Source organism: Vitis riparia, chromosome 10, assembly GCF_004353265.1.
Source record: "Vitis riparia cultivar Riparia Gloire de Montpellier isolate 1030 chromosome 10, EGFV_Vit.rip_1.0, whole genome shotgun sequence".
NCBI lineage: Eukaryota > Viridiplantae > Streptophyta > Magnoliopsida > Vitales > Vitaceae > Vitis > Vitis riparia.
Window position 1 is genome coordinate 19,903,786 of NC_048440.1, and position 13,966 is coordinate 19,917,751.

The 13,966-nt window shown below is 33.5% G+C and overlaps 1 protein-coding gene across 1 annotated transcript; it reads right to left on the bottom strand.

Annotated features, from left to right (window-relative positions):
- Positions 1-5,255: 5,255 nt before the first annotated feature.
- Positions 5,256-13,243, bottom strand: LOC117923548. The gene is made up of 3 exons (XM_034841890.1): positions 12,970-13,243; positions 10,519-10,687; positions 5,256-9,210 (listed from the first exon to the last, which is right to left on the bottom strand). Exons 1-3 carry the CDS (start codon positions 13,081-13,083, stop codon positions 5,513-5,515), a joined length of 3,981 nt encoding a protein of 1,326 aa, XP_034697781.1. The 5' UTR covers positions 13,084-13,243; the 3' UTR covers positions 5,256-5,512.
- Between the last annotated feature and the right edge of the window lie 723 nt (positions 13,244-13,966).

A 13,966-nucleotide genomic window follows, 5' to 3' on the forward strand; every position in this document is an offset into this window, starting at 1 on the left:
AAGGGGTGAAACCTGTCTAGAATCAAAAGTCATATGATCTGTAGCACCAGAATCAATTATCCATGTACTATTAATAACAGGTGTAAAAGTATTTAAAAACTTACCACCATGATCAGTAGCGGCTACCAATGCAGAGGCTTTCTCAGCAACATTAGCCTCTGTTTTTATTTCGGCAACAATTGCAGTCGAGGTTTTCTTGGAATCCTTCTTCCGTTGATCACGATTATTATAATTAATAACAAAGTGTTGATAGCCTAAACATGATCTAAAGGTCCATGGTTCAAACCCTCGGTTCCTTATTGTTTTCCTGGTCATACCAAGAGTCGTTGCTTTGAAATTGTGGGATATCCAGACTGGTGGGACCAGTCTTATTGCAGTGAGTGCATTTGAAGGTTGACTTATCAATATTAGGGCTTGTCTTAGGATGGTTGATCGCTGTCGGACTACCATAGCAACAAAATATCCAGGATTTCAGTTCCATGGCTCTGATACCATCTTCAAATTGATAAATTGTAGTTTTTTCATTCATACTTTCATTCGTTCATGTACAGAGTATATATAGAGGGTAATCACCATTCTAAGAATGGGAAAGAATGATACAAGGAAAGAATTATATAAGGAAATAACAACTAATATCCTAATATCTCAACTTTCCTAATATCTCAATATTCCTAATATCTTAATATTCCTAGTATCTCAATATTCCTAATATCTCAATATTCATAATATCTCAACTTTCCTAATATCTAAACATTCCTAATATCTCAACACTAAATGATATAAGGAAATAATGATATAAGGAAAGCATTCCTAATATCTCAACAGTGACCACCATTTGTTTACATATAAATTTAATGTGACCAAAAAAATGGGTAGGGAAATTCAAATGATATTATTGCTAAAATATCCTACGGTTGAGATTGGAAAGGGTATGATGCAAGAAAAATGGATTTTCATTCATTAAAATATAGTGTCAAGGTTGAAGAGTTTCATACGTCCAATTTAAATTAAAGGCTAAAATGGAAATCATGGACACGTTTTGTCCATAAAATTTTGCGTGGAAGCCTGTACAAAATAATAACACTTAATGGAGTCAATAAGTAATCTAATATATTCATTTATATCTCCCATATTTTAAATATTTATATTCTCTTTTATATATATATATATATATATATATATATATATATATATATATATTTTATTCTTTTTATTTTTTAAAATTTTCTATAAAATCGTTTTCATTTTTAATGAGAAAATTTTCAAAAACAATATTTTTAGTTTTTTCATTTTATGAGCTAAGTTGTTTTAGGAAATGGAAATGGAAAATCCAAACTGAAAATTACAAGACTAGATATTTGGAGGCTCATATTTTTTAAAGTATTGGATTAAGCGCAAAGAATAATGACTTAAAAGTATAAGTACATTCGCTTTTAGAAGAACTCTCCCAATAAGCATATATAAAAGAAAATCTAGTGAACTTGGAATCAAATTAGAAATCATATTTTATAAAAAAATAATTTAGAAACTTAAGAATTTTAAAAAGATTTGAAAAGATTTTATATTTTAAATTAAAAAACATTTGAAAAGATTTTTCTTTTAGAATTTAAATTCTTTTCCAAATCATTTTTTCTAAATTCCTTAAAAAAAATGGAAATATTTACTTTTCAAAATTCTCAATTTAAAATTTTTTTCATATTAATTTTATTATTTGGAAAGATTTTTCTTTTAAATCCTCAATTTAAAATTTCTTTCCAAATTATTTGTATTATTGGAAAAAAAAATTATTTTTAAATCCTCAATTTAAAATTCTTTCTAAATTAATTTTATTTTTAATTTTCATAAGTCTACTCTATATCTGTTATGTCATTATTCTCAAATAACTCAACCATACTTATCAATTTAGTCTCTAGTTAATTTCACAACAATCTTGAATCTTAAAAAAAAAAAAAATGTAAATCATAGAAAAGTACACAAAATCTTAAACCAGGATAGAAAATTTTCAACTTAATTTAAATAGCCTAATATATTAACAAAAATCCTTAAAATGATACCATCTTCAAATTGATAAAGACATTTCTAACAATATTGATGATGAAAATGATGATAAAAGTACTTCTAAAATGACAATAATTTATTTGTCCAATGGATAGGAAAATAAAGTAACCATAAATACATACCAAATGAGATCTTTCACACAAATAAAAGCAAGAAATATTAAACATGATGCATTAGAGTAAGACACACATGGTTTAATAATAGTATTGTCTAATTAAATATCAACCTTAGTACATGTAAACGTAAGCAATGAACTAGAATATTCATGTATAGGATGTCAATATAGAAAACCTTCAAATATAATCCTCTTAATTGCACATGCATGATGATCATGGACATTTAACTCAGAAAATATGTTTAAAAGTAATATTTATTTGAAAAAAAAAGAAAAAAAATACACCTAGCTGCCCACAAGCCTAGGAAATAATTTTTATTTGGAATGTACTCTTTAAAAATCACTTACAATCAAGGAGGAAAATATCGGTAATCACGGATATATCGGTACTTCGATTTTACGGATATATCGGAGATATATCGGCGGATATTTTGGAAAAAAATATCGGTAAACTCAAAATTGTTAAAAACTCATGAAAATGCAAGAAAAACCTCATAATAATATAATTAGAAGTATAATAGACATGTTAAAGTTATTTTATTGAAAAAATTGATATACATATGATATAATTTACGATATTAGATGTAATTATATTATGTCGATCTATAAGAAATGTTAATTTTGTACTTGTTCTCATTATAAAGTTACATAAAATACTTCATTTTATTAAATATCAATAATTTGTACACATTTACATTGCAATGTCCCTTTAGTACCAAAATGAGGATCGATGTGGTTCAATGGGATTGATAGATGAAGGAACCCCGTCTTGTTGTTGGAGACAATATTGGTCCCAACTCAATAAACCTCGATTATATTGGTTAAAAATTCTATCATGTCATGCATATATATATATATATATAATTGATTATTAAATTACATCAAATATTATTCAATAATAATATTGTGATATTTGATTATAATATGTTTAATTTTAAAATATATTTAATATTAAAATTATGATATATTTAATTTAATTGTATTAGATGATAATAAATGTATAATTTTTTAATATTTAATTAATAATATATTAATGATATTAAAAACTTATTGCTACTTAATTAAATGAAAAAATTTTATTTACTTATAAATAATTATAATTAATTCGTAATTTAAAGGATTGTTTTAATATTTGTGTATATGAACACTTTTAATATATATATATATATATATATATATATATATATATATATGGTGCCGGATTATAAACAAACTGCTACAATGTTGCCTAGATGGTCGCTAGGTGTCCTAGTTCAAGTCTTGTGAGAAGCGAAATGGAGGGATTTTGGGCATCAGCAGAACATTTTTAGCTGGTTTGACTCGGTCAACGCGGAGCGTTGACCCGCGTTGACCTCCGATATTTCTGTGGCAAATGTCGTGTCGACATGTACCGATACACCGAAATATCGACGATATTTCGACGAAATATCCTGATATTTTATTCCCTACTTACAATGTTATAATTTGAGCCCACGTGAGAGATTATAATGACGTGTTGATTTTAATTGTTTTTTTTATTAATTTACATGGGTAAATTTTCCATATTTGCTTCATTGCATGTTTGATAAAATTTATTTATTTATTTTTTAAGCTATTTAATCTTTGTTTGTTTCAAGTTTTAATTCATTTCATATTCCATTTTTAAACGATAATAAATATGTTGATTGGAAGGAGAAAACTCTCCTTACATTAGGGTGGATGTATGACCTATGACTTTCATTTTATGTTTTTGTATTCATGAAAATTTTCTAACAGATTCTTCAATTATATTTCTATGAATTTTTTTAATTAAAAAACAAGCTATAAATCAAATAAGACTTAATTAGTTAGAATTATTACATTTAAAAATAAATTAAAACTCAATTAATGTCATAAATTTATGAAAAAAAAATTATAATTTAGAATAATTATGCTATTTCTCTTCTATATATGTTGAATTGTATTTTTTTTTTTTTTTAATTTTCTCGTTAGACAAATAGATTCTAGATGAAGCAAGGCTTAATGTATTTGATCCTTTAACAAGTATATTAATTTTAAAAATAATTTAGAATTCAAAAAATAATTCAATCGTCATTAAAAATTCATGGATTCAAACTAGTTTTAAATGATTTAATTATTTCTTTTTTTACAAGTAATTGTATTTTTATAAATTTTCTCACGAGACAAATAAACTTCAAATTAAGTAAAAATTAATACATTGAATTTATTAATAATTTTAATAATTTTAAAAAATAATTCACAACTTAAAAATAGACTCAATCAATCACACAACGTAATGAACCAAAACTCATAATCTCCTCTATATTTGATTTTACTTTTTTGAATTTTCTCACTAAATAAATAAACTCTAAATTACACAGAATCAAGTCAAGATGGATCAAATGTTTTAGATTCTTTAATGAATTTACTAGTTTTTAAGAATAATTTGGAATTTAAAAACTAATAAAATTAATCAAAACTAATTCAAAATATCATGCTCATAATTAAGTATTAAATATACACACGGCTTATTTACATATAAAAAGAATTAAACATTGCTTGTTTTCAAATTTATTTTTTAACAAAATATTATCAATCATTATTATTTTTAAATTATTATTATTCATTTTTAACCAAAAAAAAAATCAATTATATCTTTTCAAATTTGTTAACATTCTAATTTTATAATATATACCAAAATAGTTTTTTTCAATAAACAAGTATAATTTAAAATTTATCATAATAGTAGTATTTACATTTAAAAAAACTATTTTTAATTTCTTTGTAATTATAAAACTATTTTTACTTTTAATAAAACTTAAATTAAATTTAATTAATATTATATAAATTGAATTTACAATTTTAAAAAAAATATCAAGATAAAAGAGTTCTTCTTAGGAGCAACTAAAATTTATTTTTTTAAACAAGGCTTTTCATTCTTTGCTCCTTCAAAAAAATGTTTTTAAAAATAACTTGTGTATCCTTATTTTAAAAATATATATAAAAAATCATTTTTTGTTTTCTAACTTGAAAACAATTTTTAGAAAAGATGGCCAAACACCCCACTGCTGTTCTAAGCAAATTCAAGACAATCTACAGAATCTTGAACCGAAGAGAACTATGGTTTTATTTATTTCAACGAAGAAACACATGTAATAACTTCACAAGGATCCTACATTTTTCTGCAACCAAATCTTCAGCCTGAACTAGAAATATGTCCCCCCAGAGGAAGGAGAGGCCGCTTTCATTTTCTCTCTAGTCGTCCAGTACGTTTTTGTGGTAACCTCATCAATGGTTTTAAAATGGGATATCCATGAAGGGACAATGGGTGCTAGCTCTAAAATGGGATATCTCTGTGTCTCAGGAAGTTAAAGAGTTGAGCTTCTTTTCAAACATTTTGGCCCGTCGAAGAGCATCCAAGGCCTCTGCTTGCTTTCCTGCACGTTTCAAGTTTACTGCCTTCACCTTCTCAGCCTTGATCCGCTCTTCCAATTGGCTTTTCTCTTGGCTAGAGCTATCACTCTTACTAATGTGGAGTTTTGCAGGCTCTGGTTTTTCAGGGCTTTGTGCTAAGGGACTAGCATCTTCCAGCCCTATCGCTTTCAGTGCAGATAAAAGTTGAGGATCCAGAAGATCATCGACATGCACATCATCTACTGGTTCTGCACCTTTGGCAGAAGACTTCGCCGCATCATGGGCAGCCAATTCCTCCAACTGGGTTTCAAGAGCCTTGGCCAATTCAAATTCAGCCTCTGCTTCTTCAATCCGACCTTCCCGTCTTAGCTTCAGTGCCGATCGTTTGTGGCTGAGGGACTCCTGCTGCAGCTTAAAACGATCACGACCAGATAACATTTTTGGAGCTGAATCTACCAAAGTCTGCGTCCTTTGTCCAATGGAAGTCACACTGGAACTAGATATTGACGTATCACTTGGACTAGACCTGGGCTGGGGATCATCTTCCTCTAAATTCTTCTCTAATAGTTTTGCCTGCCGAAGTTCATCACGAGCTTCTGCCAATTTTCCTTCTCTCTTCAGAGAAACTGCCTTCCTTTTATGAGACAGGATTTCTTGCTGAATGGAACTTTTGTTCTTTTGAGAAGCAATTGCCTGACCTGAATTTGCTTCACTTACATGCAGCTTCCTATCTGCATCAACCATCTCCTCTCTTTTTTGAGGTGCAGCATCAACTTTGCTTCCCAAATCTTCATTGGTACTCTTCAAGGATTCTACCAGAAGAGGGGGATTAGCAAAAGAGGAAATTCCAGAACTTAAATTCCATTCACCTTCTTGTTTTTCGGAAGGTACATGAGAAGCATTCCACTCGTCCCCAGTTAGCAAATCCATTATGTTTCCAGACTGGTCTGATGGAGGAACAAAATAAGTGCCTTCTGAGATTCCCATTTTGCCTGGTGGACCAATGTCCACCAATAAGGGATTGTTGCCTTCAACGATCTGAGACATCTCAGGAATTAAAAGACCTGAACTCGTTGAGGGAGGCTTCACTGTTTCACTCTCCTTCAATCCTGAACTTGTTGCCCACTCAACAACTTTTTCAGTTGGATCTACTACCGCCTGGACTGACTGCTTATTTACTTCAACCACATCCTTCATACTACCATGTTTTTCAGTGGTAATCAAAGATTCAAAACTCTCGAGATCTTTATCCTTAGAAGGATCAAGCAGAAGCTCTGTTCTTGGGGCTTCCATGTCCATTTGGGCTTCCAATATCTTTGCATTCCTCAGCACTTCCTCAGCCTCTTCAGTTTTCCCTTGCCTTCTAAGAGTGAGAGCCTTTCTTTTCAAACCCAAGAGTTCCCTTTGGATTTCTCCTTTGCTTTTTCTAGGTGATATGACTGGAACTTCAGAATTGTATTGAATAACAGATGGGTCAGTAGAATGTGTATAAATACCAGCATTTTGTTTAAAGGGTTCTGCTTGTGTGGTTTCAGGTCTGTCTTCATCCTTCCACCCCAAATTTTTTTGCATTGAGAGAAGTACAGGATCACCCAGATCCTTTTCTGTTGCATCCCCTTCATCTCCTTTGTCAGATGAACTTTCAAGGGGATATTTGATGGCTTTGTCGTCCTTGTACTTATTTTCAACAGGAGCTTCTTTTGTTGGTGCTTCCATTTCTGAAATTTGAGCCTCTAACACCCTTGCCAGTCTCAACACTTCTTCTGCCTCCTCAGTCTCTCCTTGACGTCTCAGAGCAAAGGCCTTTCTTTTCAATCCTAAGAGTTCTCTCTGGATTTCACCTTTGCTTCTTCTAGATGCCCCTACTGGGGTAGTTGTAGGAGCCTGTATAATGGAGGAATCAGCAATCTGTGTAGATAAACTATCATTTTGTTTCCGAGATTTTGATGGAAAGCTTACAGTTTCATTATCTTCATCCTTCCAACCCATATTACTTAGAAGTGAAAGATACATTGGATCATTCAGGTCCTGATCAGTTACATCACCTTCTTCTCCCACATCACCAAGGTTCAGGGTTCCAGAAATATCAGGATGCTTACTGCTAACATTCACCTGTGTAAACTTTACCTTGGAGGCATTGTCCATCTCTTCAAGCTGCTGCTCAAGAACCTTCCCTTTCTTCAATTCTTCTTCTGCCTCGTCTAATCTTCCTTCCCTTCTCAAAGCAAGAGCCTTCTTTTTCAGACCCAGAAGCTCTTTTTGAATCATTAATTTACTTTTTGGTGCCATTTTAGGTTCCACAATTTTCATCCCATTAACATTTTTATCATCCGCCTTATTTAACATCAATGAGTTATCTGCAGTTTGAGAAGTCGAACCCTTCTGAAACATCGCAGGATCATTTGCAGATGAGTTGTCTCCTTGAGAATCAAAGCCATCAAGGTCCCTTTCAAGTACTTTGGCCTTCTTGAGCAGTACCATTGCCACTGAAGTATTACCTGCCCTTTTTTCATTGAGAGCCTCTCTTTTCAAAGATTGAATTTCATGTAAAAGGGTGTCTCTATCAATAGGGGCAGACTGGGCCACAATGTCCACAGGATGATGAGAATCTTCACTCCAACCTAATGATTTTAAAGCAGCAGCCATTTCAGGATCATCCATATCCTCATCCATAGCTTCGAAATTACCATCAAGACCAATATCATCAGCCATGCCCACAAGGTGATCAAAGTCGAAATCATTCGCCGGGTTGTACCCAATTGAAAAATCACCTTGTTTATCATTGTCAATACTACGAATCAAAGAGGATATCTCATCATCAGAATCTTCAGCCTCAGCCAAGAATTCCTGTTCCTCAAGCTGCTTTTCTAAAAGTTTAGCTCTCTTCAGTTCTTCCTTTGCTTCGATGAGCTTGCCTTCCCGCTTAAGCATGAGAGCCTTTTTCTTAAGAGCGATAACCTCAGACTTGTCAATACCATGGGTTTCCTTATCCGTATTAGTTTTTTGGGGGACTTCTCTAAGGAGAGTAGAGAGTTCACCCTCTAAACTAATATTTACAGGTTTTTTATCTGCATCATGAAGCTCCCTGTCAGACCACCCAAGTTCTCTGAGTGCGGCAGCAAGGTCATCCTTTTCTTTTCCCATTTGAGGAAGAAGTCTATTTTTTCTGCCTGATTCTTTAGGGCCATCCATAATTTTCTGGTTCTCTGCAATGTTACTTGAAGACAATGCCCTTTTACGACTTTTCCTTAAAGATATCTCCAAAGCCCCAGCCTGCCTCTCAAGCTCCTTTCCCCTCTTAAAGGCTTTCAGAGCTTCCTCAGATTTTCCTTCTCCTTTTAAAATCTTATATTTCCCTTTTTCATCCAGGGCTTGTTGACGCAATTCCTCAGGGCTAATTGATCCCATCTCACCAGGCACATGATTGGGCTCATTGACAGTGAGACTGGTAACTATTTGCCCTTCCATATCCTGACTGGAAAGTTCTTCAAGTTTTGAACATGATGCACTGCTCGTTGACCTTTCAATACTGGAAACCGTATCACTAGTGGACTCTCGTCCTGATGAAAAGGATTCCTTTCCGTCTTTCCCAAGAATTTGGTTCAAAACTTCATCCTCATGCTTTGATGTCAATCTTGAGCTACCTGCACAAGGCAACCAACACTAAGCTGAAAATGCTAACTTTAATATGAAAAGTAAACCTATCTTGTTACATTTTATGCCTGCAAGAACTTTCAAGGTGAAAAGGCTTGGTTTAAAGATAAGAAAAAGGAGAACAAAAACACAATCAATCCAAGAACAGATATTCCATCCATGTATTCCAAATTATGACAACACTTTCCAAATATTCTTAACTTTTAATCATCTTGAACCAAATTAGGTGTTCATCTTAGAAATCTACAATAAAAGACTTCCAATAACTTCTGACATTGCTAACCACAATTTAACCCATACTTCCCTTAATTGAGACATGCAAAGAAGGGGCAGCATAAAAGAAAAAAAAAGTTACAACCCTCTACTCCAGTGTAATCTAAAGAGCCTGTGATGAAATAATCTGCCCCAAAAGGTGCAAGCATACCCCACAGCATATAATAATCACAAACCTGAAGCCTCTTGCCCTGAAGCAATGCAGTATTCTGGTACACTGCAACAGCTCATGGAGCTTCGTCTCAGAACCAAACAAAGCCACAGAATATCCCTTTGGATTCCCAAATCCATCCTCAAATTACCCTGGACTAGGCTCACTTAGAGCCACAATTAAAACCAGAGGTGGTTTGGTACATAGAAACCCTCTCTTAAATAACTTTATAAGCCATTATACTCTTGTTTAAAATACATTGATTCTACTTAACGGAAGTCATAATACCACTTTTCAATGGAGCATATATCCAATTCCCAAATCACTAGTTTCTAACTCCCCTCATTTCAGCACAACTTCAACCTTTCGTGACTCAATTTTCTAGACATGCCAGGTTAAACTGAAGGCATCCTAAAATGATCCACCACTGTGACATGCCAGGTTGACTAAGACATCAACTAAGACAACCAAGTAGGGACTCAAAATCGTTTTCCAGCATCTGCTGGACCACCAGAGCTCTCAAGAAATTGATTAGGACTAACACCGCAGTCAATGAGTAAGTCCGAATGGACCATGAGAGAAGGGTGACTCAGTGGACATTCAAACATTTTATGGGGTGAGCTCCTTTTTGTAAAGATAACATAAGACAATTGTATATTTCTCAGGCACATCCCCCCTTCCCCCTCCCCCCCTTTTTTTGGCACTTTTAGTATACTCTCATTTGCCTATCAATTAAAAAAAAAAAAAAAAAAAGATCTCATATGTGGTTTTCTGCAAAAAGCAAACCATAGTTGTTGACACATTAAAGAAAATAGGCAAGGCATTCAAAATGGAACTTAACAACCTCAGGAAATTATTAATCTCCAAAGCGCACCTTTTCCAGATCTATTCTTGTGCCCGTGTCGCATCTCAAAGCGTGCAGCCTCTTCTAGATTTTTACAGGGGTCACAAATACGCACTGGTGAATCACCTTGTCCACGTAAAACCATTCGTTGCTGGGTGCAACTGTTGCAGAACAAGCCTCCACACCTGCGGCAATGATGCTGAAAATCCACAATACACGACATCAAGCAGTAACACAACAAGAAGAAAAATAAATAAATAAGAGAATTAAAAAGCGTCTTTTTGAAAAGTGACACCATACCCCTTACTCAAAAAGTGAGGAAGAGATATGGTGTCGGGTTTTGGAAAGCAATAAGGAAGGCTAGGGACCTTGTGCATAGCAAGATTTCATTCTTGGTGGGTAATGGGGATAGGGTGAAATTTTGGAAGGATTAGTGGTGTGAAGATAATCCTTTGAGTGCCACATTCCCTTCCTTGCTTGCTTTAGCCATTTCCAATGAGGCATGGGTGAAGGGGGTGGTGGAGTCCTTACTTCTCTAGATCTTTCAATGATTGGGAAATAGATTGTATGGAGAGATTCATATGGTGTTTGCATGGGAGGAGAGTGTGTAGGAATGAGGAAGATAGGGTGTTGTGGACAGAGACAAAGAAAGGCAAGTTTACAGTTAAGTCCCTCTATAACATCTTGGAGTTGGGCAATTCAATTTCTTTTCCATTGAGAACTATTTGGAACCCATCGGTGAAACCTAAAGTATGTTTCTTTGCTTAGGAGGCAACGTGAGGAAAAGATTCAACATTAGATCAAGTCCAAAGAAGAGGGTGCTCTTTAGTGAATAGCAATTATCTTTGCCAAGTGGAGAAAGAATCCATAAACCACATTTTTTTACATTGTGTAAAAATAAGGGTTTTATGAGAGTTGCTCTTTACACTTTTTGGGATGTCTTGGGTGCTTCCTTCGTCATTTAGAGGGAGGCACTTCTAAGTTGGCATGATTCATTTTGGGCAAAGAAATGAAAAAAGGTTTGGAGAGTAGGACCCTTTTGCATCTTTTGGACAGTCTGGAAGGCAAGGAATAGGATCGTTTTCAATGATGAAGTGTTTTTGATCCAAAGGGTAAAAAGTTCTTTTGTTTACTTTCTTTGGTTGGAGATTAAGATGTTTATATATGATATTTTTTTTACTCTAGTTAGTTTCTTTGATTGGTTGGGCTCATGTTGAGGGTGGGGGTGTTGTTGCCCCTCCTCTTTTGTACATCATTCACTTCTTTGGGCCTTTTGGCGTTGGGTGTATAGTCCTATATTCATTGGGCCACTTATTTGGCACCTCTTTTTTTAACATATATATATATAAGTGAAAAAGAATTCAGAAAATCTGACACAAATGCCTGTACAGACCCATAAACCCCAATTGTTTCATGATAATAGTATTCTTCAAGAGCACTGAATTGCGCATTTAAATCCATTGAATCTCTAGTTGTGCACTCCTATTATCCAACAAATTTATCAATGGTAATCGAAGTACCATCTTTAAAAATTTGTTAACCATATGAAATTTTCTTCCTCCAAAAAATTGTACATCAATTTAGTCAGTCTTCAGCCTTTTCTTGAACTTATTCTCTAGCAATCTCTAGAGGAGACAAAACATGCATTCAGAATTTTATACCAGATTACCCTTACAGTATCTATTCCTAGTACATTCCTGATCCATGGTTCTCAAAATTTCAGTTTCAGCCCCAATCAAATTCAGATGGAACATTCTGAGCAAATTTATTAAAATTCCCATATATATTTCAAAAGTCAGATGATTCATATTTGGTATTAACTAAGCTGAAAATTCAACAAAATAAGGAAATACATAGCGAAACAGGCAAATTCCCCAGCAATCCCCTTATTTCATTGAGGCTGTCAAAGCTTCCAGAATTCCCAAAGTAAAACCCACATTTTGAACTTCTTGCCAAGGATTCTAATTTTTGGATGAATTTACTATCTCCAACCCCCCAGTCTTGGTAGGAACACAATGCAATCCCAGATGGGCCTAACCAAACAAAAATTCCAAAGAGGCAGCAATACTTCAAAAATAAACAAAGCGTCTAAATTATTTCTATCTCTAATAAATCAACATACTTCAAGAGCACAACAAGATAGACATGGATGGCTTAATAGAGATTATTACAAAAAAGCACCTCAAATTCTCAACAAGCCTAGTGAACTAATCGCTGAATCTACTCAAACTATTATACAAATTGAAAAGAAGAAAGTCATGGGCCTACTAGCCATGATCAAAAAAGTGATCTATACGTCAACAACCAAGCATGGTTAGTGGAGAAACACACGGTCTCATCTAATCATAACCATCACTTGATGAATATAACCCAAAAGATCAAATTTTTTTAAATGGATTCCGAAGAAAAATAGAAAAATTAAACAAAGATTTTGATTAATGGATCATCAGATCGAAGAAACGAAATAGAAGGAAGAGAGACCTTGCGATTGATAAAGGTGAACTGAGAAGAACATCCCTGACAATGAGAAGCATCGACTACCCAAATGTTTCCCCTCAGTGATGGCTTTGGCGGCAATCCGATTTTCTCCAACATCGTGATTTTCCCGGAAAATAAGAGTCAACAGGAAAAGGCAGGGAAAATGAAAGACAAAATAGGGAAAGTGAGCAGTTTAGAAAAAGTATACGAGATGGGCACAAGGGACTTCCCTGCTATTCACCTTCCTTTCTTCCCTTTTTGTTTTCTTTTATTTTCTTTCTTTTCCAATCGAAGAGAGAAGGAGAGAGAGAAATGACTTCTAATTTGTAAGCAGATGAGAACGGCTTCGAATACGAAGATAGATTAAAACTACGTCGTTTTGGCCAGCGCAAATGGTGAACCAATGCCGATTCGACATGTTAATCAGCACGACGTCGTTTTAATGGTTTCTTTGTAGACTGCCATCGTGCCACGCAATGTTGGGTCAACTTTGACGGCCAAAGTTCTTCGATATCGGTGTGATGACCTGAAAACTTTTCCTAGGTTGAGTTACTTGAGTATGAGTTGGGCAACATATGATACGGTGGTTAAATATAATTGTATTTGAATTAAAATTGTGTCTATTACAAATAAGTTATTTTTTGCTTAATTTATTTGAATTAATTTATTTAATAATTGTAATAATTAGATATGACTTTTTAAATGAGTTATACAAACGTATTACCAATTTAATAATTACATCATACTTGGGTTTATATTTTTAAACTCGTTATTATTTGTATTGTACTTAAAGTAGCCTATTTAATTGAGTATTTGATGTTTTCACATGAATATAACTTATCAATACAATTTATCACCCTTAGTTTGGAATACTTAACGATGATAGTCACCTTTGTTGCCTCCAATTACGATAAGTATTGGGTTTTAACTTAACTAAAATAAATAAATAAATAAATAAATCCGATCTTTTATATACCAGTAACAGTTTTATATGATTCAT

Excerpts from the sequence above, each read along its gene's own strand:
- LOC117923548 (XM_034841890.1), bottom strand. The coding sequence starts at position 13,083 with ATGTTGGAGAAAATCGGATTGCCGCCAAAGCCATCACTGAGGGGAAAC. Across the intron at positions 10,688-12,969 it reads TCACCTTTATCAATCGCAAG|CATCATTGCCGCAGGTGTGG; the intron begins GTCTCTCTTCCT and ends GTGGATTTTCAG. Across the intron at positions 9,211-10,518 it reads CAAGAATAGATCTGGAAAAG|GTAGCTCAAGATTGACATCA; the intron begins GTGCGCTTTGGA and ends TGCCTTGTGCAG.